Source organism: Oncorhynchus clarkii, chromosome 2 (genome assembly GCF_045791955.1).
Source record: "Oncorhynchus clarkii lewisi isolate Uvic-CL-2024 chromosome 2, UVic_Ocla_1.0, whole genome shotgun sequence".
In the NCBI taxonomy this organism is placed as follows: Eukaryota; Metazoa; Chordata; class Actinopteri; order Salmoniformes; family Salmonidae; genus Oncorhynchus; species Oncorhynchus clarkii.
In genome coordinates this window covers 88,694,448-88,704,447 of record NC_092148.1, presented here as the reverse complement: position 1 = coordinate 88,704,447, position 10,000 = coordinate 88,694,448, and the positions used below count along the sequence as shown (strand labels likewise).

The 10,000-nt window shown below is 45.8% G+C and overlaps 1 protein-coding gene across 1 annotated transcript in view; it reads right to left on the bottom strand.

Moving 5' to 3' along the window:
- Window positions 1-1,908, bottom strand: part of LOC139383128 (A-type voltage-gated potassium channel KCND2-like) — a 112,036-nt gene extending 110,128 nt beyond the window's left edge. Inside the window, exon 1 of the mRNA XM_071127472.1 lies at window positions 797-1,908. Within this exon, the coding sequence (XP_070983573.1) occupies window positions 797-1,908 (1,112 nt within the window). The remainder of the gene's footprint in view (window positions 1-796) is intronic.
- Window positions 1,909-10,000: the final 8,092 nt, after the last annotated feature.

Below are 10,000 nucleotides of genomic sequence, written 5' to 3'. Positions count from 1 at the left end.
AGCACCATGGAGAGCAACTGTCGCAGCACTCGATCTGCGCGCATAATGGAGTGGAAGGCAGAGAGAGCGAGAGAGAGAATTCCCCTCAAAGAACAATCAATCACTCATATAAGCTACTGACTGGATGAGTGCGATACATCAATATAGGCTACACATTAATTAAAATGATCGCCTTAACCATGATTAAGTAACTTATGCAACATCAGCACATTCAGCCGATTGGCTGCGTTGTTCATTGGCACTCTGGAGACAACGAGGGACGGGTGAAAGAAAGAGTGAGAGAGACAGAGAGAGAAAGAGAGAAAGAGAGAGAGAGAGAGAGAGAGAGAGAGAGAGAAAGAGAGAGAGACAGAGAGAGAAAGAGACAGAGATAGAGAGAGTGAGAGACAGAGAGAGAGAGAGACATAGAGGTGTCAATTAGACCTACACTTTCTAACCCTCATTAACTTTGTCAGTAGGCTCATGAGTGGTCCAATATAGCCAACTGAAAGGTGGTTTGGAGTTTCTTTAATCAGTTACGTTTACCAGCCTTACAATAAGAGGGCCTATAAATAAAAACATTTACTGTACCATGAAGCTTTCACAGGGTGTGAAATAGTTATGATGGGCATATGTTTAATATGATAATAATAGAATAGGCCTAGAATGCAGAAGATTGGGCTTTATCAGTGAGAAACTGCAGTGATACGTGACTGTGGTGTAGGCCTACCAATAACCTCTTTAGTAGCCAAGCTCGTTTCGACACGTTGTGAACTGAACACATTCACAACCACCCTCTCCAAGAGGCAACACCTACCCCAGCGTTGTCATGGTGACAATGGTGTACCAGAAAGCAGCGGGAATGCTGGTGAACTTGGTGGAAGCGGAGCCCTTCTCTGCGTAGAACATCACAGTGGCGAAGATAATGATGGCCATGGTGAGGGAGAAGAGGAGGAAGCCCAGCTCCGAGGCGCAGCTCTTCAGTGTGTAGCCCAGGATACGCAGCCCCGCAGAGTGGCGGGAGAATTTGAAAATCCTGAAAACCCGGAAGACCCTGAGGGTGACGAAAGCCCCGCTCACTTGGTCATTGTCCGTCATGACCAAGCCGATGTAGTAAGGCATGATGGCAACCACGTCGATGATGCTCATCACACTCTTCATAAAGTTGTACCGGCTGGGGGCTGCGATTAACCGTAAGAGGTACTCGATGGTAAAGATCATGACGCAGGCCGTGTCCAGGCAGAAGAAGGCCACTGCGTAACGGTCCCCGCATGAGATCTCCTTGGCGCGGTTGGGGAGGGTTCCACACGGCACCGTCTCCACCACGTTGGCCATGACTGAGATGGCTATGAAAAACCCGGTGACATAGTAGAGGACCAGGGCCGTGGTGCTCGTGTGGGGATTCTCAAAAGCCCGCCACATGTACTCCCGGAAGGTCATGTTTAGCGGAGCTATATCTTCTTTCTCATCGTCCTCGTCATCTTGCTGCCTCTCCTGGTTCTCGCGCCGCCGGTCCTTGTACTCCTCATAGCAACAGTCGCCAATAATCTCAGGTATGATCCCAAAAAACGACAACTCTTCATCATAAGCTGCAATACACTCTTGGCGTGGGTAGTGCAGTTTTCCCGTGCGATAGAAATTCAGAATGTGTCTAAAAATATCAGGGTCACGGTCAAAAAAGTACTCTTTTGTTTCCTCGTGGAAAAAGAAATCCTTTTCGGTGCTACCCAGTAAAGTGTCCGGATAGCGTTCCAAAGTGTTACTCCACGTCTGGAACTTCTGACCGCTGACGTTGAGGATGATAAGTCCCTGGTCTTGGGATTTCTTATTTTCGCGGGGAGGAATGGGCATAGGACCGGTAGCAACCGGCATCCATCCTATAGCCGCCGCTCGGGCGAAGGGGAGCCATGCCGCCACTCCTGCAGCCATGCTGACCGGTTGGAACGAGCCGGTGTGTTTTGAACGAACCTGCTGCTTCGTCAATCACAGTGCTATGGCTTGGACATGGATAGGTGAATGGACATCTACAGAGGGGACAATACAAGTTATTAGAATAGCATTGGCAAAACTATATTCAAAAAGCTTAAGTTTATGTTGGCTATAGGCTAATGTGGGTTATCTTAGATGGTCTAATGTTAAAACTAGACTTTTGGTTTGTAATATAGTTGGGGTTGGGGAGTAGAGGATGGCAATCACTCTACATTGATTTTCAATTAAAGTTGTCAATTGTTTTGTTGCAAAGAAAATACATGGAAACTAAACACACACACATCAGTCTAAATATGAACAATTGAAACAGAAAAAAAATAGAGATTTAATGAAAATCTTACCATAACTTGTTCTTCACAATGCATAGTTAAATCATTGAAACACAATCTGTCTCCACAAGAGGACAAATAGACTACTTCTGTTCCACGCGCTTCACTTTACGCCAACAAGCAGGGAAAATGCTCCAAGCAAAGCCCTGGTAAATAACGGTGCATCAACAAGTTAGAGAATCAGCCAGTAGTTTCAGCGGTCTCCCTCTATCCATGTTCGATATTCCATCCACCGTTTATCTTTACATCACCCGGTAAGAAAGAGAAAACGGTCAATTAGTGGTGTCTCTCCGGTGCCTATTTTCTTCCGTTGCAGCTGCTCCGCAATAAAAGCGCAACTAATCTGCTCCTCTCACATCCACTGACTGACTGCAAGACCACCCCCTCAGGAACTGAGCGAGAGTGTGTGGAGAAAAGAGAGGAGAAGGGAAAGATGCAGCTATTAAAAAGGAGTGGTCTCCCCGCAGGTTTAGACATTTCATAACCGGTGGTGTGGTTCGTTAAAAAAGATTAACTCATTAATATAAAACGGGAAGTAACGAATTAGGTTTTATCTCCAAAACTGTGAAAGTTATCCGCTACCGACTGGGAGCCCATTTGCTTTGGATCACTGAAATTCATCGTGATTTCCCGCGATGACTCGTTATGTTTAGTGTAGTGTGTGTCAAGTGCTGTTCGCGTTCGTTACATCATTTTTTTAACAGTTGGAATATGAGTGAATTATGTTAAATGCTCACTCAGCTATTTTTTCCGTGTATCTTATACGGGTATTTTGCTGAGAAGCCTTGTAATTGTGCTTATAGATCCGCATTGCTTGCTCTTTAGGGGTTTAGGTTGGGTATCTGTAAAGCACTTAGTGACAACTGATTATGATGATTTAATCTTTATTTATTTTGTTGTATCAGGGAGTCATACCGAGACCCTGATGAACCCTGAATTACATAAATAACAGAAAATACACACATTTAATATAAATACAAAATGCAAGTAGAAAGAGAAACACTGGTCATAAAGAACAAACACATCGATCAGTAGTCAGATCCTGAATCAGTCTTCTGAATTGACCTAGTGACACCAGAACATCACATTCATCAGTAATAAGGTCCTCAATCAGCCTTCTGAATTGACCTAGTGACACCAGAATATCACATTCATCAGTAATAAGATCCTCAATCAGCCTTCTGAATTGACCTAGTGACACCAGAACATCACATTCATCAGTAATAAGATCCTAAATCAGCCTTCTGAATTGCCTTGGAGGCATCAAAACATCACATTTAACAACATTCGAGATTCAGCCGTCCCTAAGACCGGGTGAGATCACTCTAACGGGTAAAGTTGAGTAATAATGTAAAGTGAGACTTTGTGTTAATAAAGGATTTTACAAATGAAAACATAGCAATGATTCGACCTACGTCCCATCAAAAGAGACCCAACCAACTTTCTGATAGAGAATGCAGTGATGAGTATTAACATGTGTCTCCGTATTAAAGCCCATTGCGCTGTGACAAACCTCATCTATCGGCTGTACTGAAGTGGCAGCTGCCTTCATACAGATGATGTTGTCATAGTCTAGGACCAATAGGAACGTCTGATTTCTATTATTTGAGAAGCGGGACCTATTTCTATAAGAATAAGTGAATTTTTTTTTAACCTACTCATCAATATGCTTTTTAAAAGACAGCTTTTCATCTTTCCGGGATGCCCAGATGTTTGAAATCACGGACATGATCAATATGGACACCATCCAAAGTACATATGCTAAAATCATCAGTTATTTGTATGTGTTCCGGAGAACAGATATACTTACTTTTACCTGCATTCAATACTAATTTCAGGCCAATAAAGTTTTTCTGTAATACAATGAAGGCAGACAGTAGTTCAGATAGAGTCTGGTCAGCTGTGGGGGCAATAGAATACAAAACAGTATCATTGACATACAAGTAAGTGCCGGTTAAAGTTTTTTTTTTTACAGAGAAATAGATATTGTTAATGTAAACAGTAAAAAGTACAGGACCCAGAATTAACCCCTGCTGGACACCTTTCGTAATATCCAGGAAACCTGATTCAACACCGTCAGTAGGTATACATTGAGTTCTATCGGTCAAGTAATGTTTAAGCCAGTTACATTCAGCCTGGTCTAGGCCAATAGAGGAAAGCCTCTGAATTAGCAGTGAGTGATCAACAGTATCAAAAGCCTTTGCCAGGTCAATGAAGAGGGCAGCACAATGTTGCCTTTTATCCACACAGTTAATCACATCATTCATAACTAGGGGTGCAGCAGAGATAGTGCTATGACCTGGTCTAAAACCCGATTGATGTACATTTAAAATACATTTCAAAGATAAGAAAGATCTTAGCTGAGGATTAATCAGAAGATTCTAATATTTTAACTAGGCAAGAAGGTTTAGAAATAGACCGGTATTTATTTAGGTCACAAGGGTCACCACCTCTGTGAAGGGGGAGTACATGGGCTGCCTTCCAAACCTTGGGGACAGTACCAGATATAATCGTCAGGTATTAAATATGGGATAATGATTCAGCAAACATGTAAAAAAAAAAGGACTTTATAAAATACATTTGATTGATTGATTGATTCATTGGTAGTAGCAGGAACCGAGAGTGAATTGAGGGATTAAAACGGAAGGTTCTGTGACGTTTCGTTGATGTTTAAATGAAGATTCATTCACTGAACAGGTTGTTCATCAGCCTCCTAGAGAATATAAACACATCTCATTATGCATCATTTAGATGAATTGGGATCCTTCGGTAATACCTATATTGCCTTTATATGGCTAGAAACATAGAAATATAACAAACTAAATATAATCCTGTGTAGTAAATCCATAAACCTCTATTATATGTGGTAAGGAGACTAAACCTAATGATCTTGTGAATGGTCGTGACTCGTGACTTGTTGTACAGTGAGGAGGCTACGCTGAAGCCTGCAGCACTGCTCCCTTCGTTCTCTCTCTAATATAACCATTACCAATGTCTGTCATGTGTTCTATAATACAAACACTGACTCCCGCTTCTCTAGAGAGAGAGAGAGAGAGAGAGAGAGAGAAGCAGCTAGTCTGACGTAGCGTGGGCTGTGCTGGCTCTGCGCAGTATTCTCTAGTGGGAGTGAGAGAGATAGAGAGAGAGGGGGTGAGAGAGAGAGAGAGATATTGTGTGTGAGAGAGAGAGAGAGAGACAGAGAGAAGCAGCTAGTCTGACGTAGCGCTGGCTGTGCTGGCTGTGCTGGCTGTGCTGGCTGTGCTGGCTATGCTGGCTGTGCTGGCTCCATGCAGTATTCAAGACAGCTGTGGCAGCGCGTGCCTGTGAAGCTGAAAGCATGTGTTGCTGCCTAGTGTGAATTATCAGACTGGGAGATGAATGCACCTGCAACCAGCCAAGGCAGACTTTGGGGAAAAGGGTTTCCACTAGATAGCACAGCCACAAAATATAAATGCTTTTTGGTCTTTATTCAAGGGTAGGGTTAGGCATAAGGTTAGCAGTGTGGTTAAGGTTAGGGTTGAGGTCAGGCAGTGGGGAAAGGGTATCACAAACAGAACAGTTCCCTTGAGATGGGTAATTTGTTGTCACAGACCATGGCAAAAGCCTCTTCAACGTTATTATTTTTCAGGACCATGGAAAGCGAGCAGCATTCATCAGACAGAAGACACCATTTTCCCCCTCGTGCGCCTGCTAATTGTAGAAGGCTAGGGTTCAAGGTAATTTGAATGCACAGTGAGTGAACACACACATACTCACACAGATACACACACCACACACACACACACACACATACACCACACACACACACACCACACATACACACACCAATACACACACACATACACCACACATACACACACCACATGTACTGCTGTGCTCGGATGAGTGCCGTTGACAGTATGTAATTGATTTAATTACCTACCTAGCTCAGTGTAATCATGGATTTTGACTCGTTATATGCATTAATTAGCTAGATCTTCTTCCATACTAAAACAGGAGCACCAGTAGCATGAAGATATTTGAAAACAGACATCTTCTGCCTGCTAGAGCACTGCCTGGAGGTGAACTGCTTCTCGTTATGTAACTCATATCACCAAGGATTCCCTACCACCTATTTTTGGCAACGGGATCTGTCATGTAGAATCAAAGCCACCAGTGATGGAGGAGGTGGGAAATCCCCAAAGTATTGTAACATTCAACAATATGATTTTCAAGCATCAGGCTGCCTCTCTGACATAAGTATTAATGCCATATCTGTGTGATACCATATGCCTGCTGAACATGTTAACTGGGAACACAGAGAGACGAGAGGCGTCACCCCAACCCTGAGGGATAAACCCTGCCCTGTGAACTAACTGGTCCTTAATGTCTCTATGCCCAGTGCTGCGCCTGTGTCCCCCATGATGCACTTACTGTGGGTGGGTTTGTGGGTGAGTGGGTTTGTGGGTGAGTGAGTTTGTGGGTGGGTGGGTTTGTGGGTGGGTGGGTTTGTGGGTGAGTGAGTTTGTGGGTGGGTGGGTTTTTGGGTTTGTGGGGGGTTTGTGGGTGGGTGGGTTTGTGGGTGGGTTTGTGGGTGGGTGGGCTTGTGGGTGAGTTTGTGGGTTTGTGGGTGGGGGTTGTGGGTGAGTGAGTTCGTGGGTGGGTGGGTGGGTTTGTGGGTGAGTGAGTTTGTGGGTGGGTGGGTGGGTTTGTGGGTGAGTGAGTTTGTGGGTGGGTGGGTTTGCGGGTGAGTGAGTTTGTGGGTGAGTGAGTTTGTGGGTTTGTGGTTGGGTGTGTTTGTGGGTGAGTGGGTTTGTGGGTGGGTGGGTTTGTGGGTGAGTGAGTTTGTGGGTGGGTGGGTTTGTGGGTGGGGGGTTTGTGGGTGGGTGGGTTTGTGGGTGGGTTTGTGGGTGGGTGGGCTTGTGGGTGAGTTTGTGGGTTTGTGGGTGGGGGTTGTGGGTGAGTGAGTTTGTGGGTGGGTGGGTGGGTTTGTGGGTGAGTGAGTTTGTGGGTGGGTGGGTGGGTTTGTGGGTGAGTGAGTTTGTGGGTGGGTGGGTTTGCGGGTGAGTGAGTTTGTGGGTGAGTGAGTTTGTGGGTTTGTGGTTGGGTGTGTTTGTGGGTGAGTGAGTTTGTGGGTGGGTGGGTTTGCGGGTGAGTGAGTTTGTGGGTGAGTGAGTTTGTGGGTGGGTGGGTTTGTGGGTGGGTGGGTGGGTTTGTGGGTGAGTGAGTTTGTGGGGGGGGGTTTGTGGGTGGGTTTGTGGGTTTGTGGGTGGATTTGTGGGTTTGTGCTTGGGTTTGTGGGTTTGTGGGTGTGTGGGTGAGTGAGTTTGTGGGTGGGTTTGTGGGTGAGTTTGTGGGTGAGTTTGTGGGTGGGTGGGTTTGTGGGTGGGATTGTGGGTGAGTGAGTTTGTGGGTGGGTGGGTGTGTTTGTGGGTGAGTGAGTTTGTGGGTGGGTGGGTTTGTGGGTGGGTGGGTTTGTGGGTGAGTGAGTTTGTGGGGGGGGGGGTTGTGGGTGGGTGTGTGGGTTTGTGGGTGGATTTGTGGGTGTGTGGGTGGGTGGGTTTGTGGGTGGGGGGTTGTGGGTGAGTGAGTTTGTGGGTGGGTGGGTTTGTGGGTGAGTGAGTTTGTGGGTGAGTGAGTTTGTGGGTGGGTTTGTGGGCGAGTGAGTTTGTGGGTTTGTGGGTGAGTGAGTTTGTGGGTGAGTGAGTTTGTGGGTTTGTGGTTGGGTGTGTTTGTGGGTGAGTGAGTTTGTGGGTGGGTGGGTTTGCGGGTGAGTGAGTTTGTGGGTGAGTGAGTTTGTGGGTGGGTGGGTTTGTGGGTGGGTGGGTGGGTTTGTGGGTGAGTGAGTTTGTGGGGGGGGTTGTGGGTGGGTTTGTGGGTTTGTGGGTGGGTTTGTGGGTGTGTGGGTGGGTGGATGTGTGGGTGAGTGAGTTTGTGGGTGAGTGAGTTTGTGGGTGGGTGGGTGGGTTTGTGGGTGGGTGGGTTTGTCGGTGGGTTTGTGGGTGGGTTTGTCGGTGGGTTTGTGGGTGGGTTTGTCGGTGGGTTTGTGGCCCTTCATACCCTTCGGATAACTCACTTAGCTTTTCTTCTCAGATCCTCTCTGCACACGAAAGCATGTATCCATTCACACACACACACACACACACACACACACACACACACACACACACACACACACACACACACACACACACACACACACACACACACACACACACACACACACACACACACACACACACAAACACACTCACCGACAAATCTTCAGTGATTGTATGACAGTCTGCAGTCTGCTCAGCGTAATTACTAGACCCAAGTTCTACAGCCACAGTTTATTGGTGTGTGTGTGTGTGTGTCCTGTTTCCCCTCATATGTTTATACAGACTCCAGCTCAGTGATGGAGATGAGATGATTAAACAGATGAGTTCCCTCCACTGGAGACGTGTCCATACACTGCCTGTCCAGAGAGAGGTGGAGGCCACAGGCCAGCAGGGTCCGTTTCATTCAGGTCAAGAGGATGGCAAGCAGACCTGGGTTCAAATACCAGAGACAGCAGGGGTTTAAACTGTAGAACCCAGTTGCTACATTTTGAATATGAAAATGTATTTTATCAAACAAAACGATGCTACATTTTTATCTCTGGGACCCTCAGGATGACAAATCAGAGCCAGATGACTGAATGTAAGTACATTATTTACCTTCGGAGGTGAATGTAACAAACCAGTTGCCGTGATATAAGTGTTTTGTTGTTGTCTCCTCAAACAATAGCATGGTATTTTTTTCAATATAATAGCTACTGTAAATTGGACACTGCAGTTAGATTAAGAATTTAAGTTCTGCCCATACAATGGTATTTCGCTATTTTATTAGGATCCCCATTAGCTGTTGCAAAAGCAGCAGCTACTCTTCCTGGAGTCCACACAAAACATGAAACATGACATAATGCAGAACATCAATAGACAAGAACAGCAGCAAGGGCAGAACTACATATCAAGGCACAAGGTGAGACCCAAATGCAGACACAGGAGGCAGATGGTTGGAGTCTTGCTATGTTTATTTATCCAAAGGGGTAGGCAAGAGAATGGTCGTGGACAGGCAAAAAGGTCAAAACCAGATCAGAGTCCAGGAGGTACAGGCAGAAATGTCAGGCAGGCGGGTACAGAGTCCAGAAACAGGCAAGGGTCAAAACCGGGAGGACTAGAAAAAGGAGAATCTATAAAGCAGGATAACGGGAAAACCGCTGGTTGACTTGGAAACATACAAGAAGAACTGGCACAGAGAGACAGGAAACACAGGGATAAACACACTAGTACAGAGAGACAGGAAACACAGGGATAAATACACTGGCACAGAGAGACAGGAAACACAGGGATAAATACACTAGTACAGAGAGACAGGAAACACATAGATAAATACACTAGTACAGAGAGACAGGAAACACAGGGATAAGTACACTGGTACAGAGAGACAGGAAACACATAGATAAATACACTAGTCCAGAGAGACAGGAAACACAGGGATAAGTACACTGGCCCAGAGAGACAGGAAACACAGGGATAAGTACACTGGGGAAAACAAGACGAACTGGCACAGAGAGACAGGAAACACGGGGATAAATACACTGGGGAAAACAAGATGAACTGGCACAGAGAGACAGGAAACACAGGGATAAATACACTGGCCCAGAGAGACAGGAAACACAGGGATAAATACACTGGGGAAAA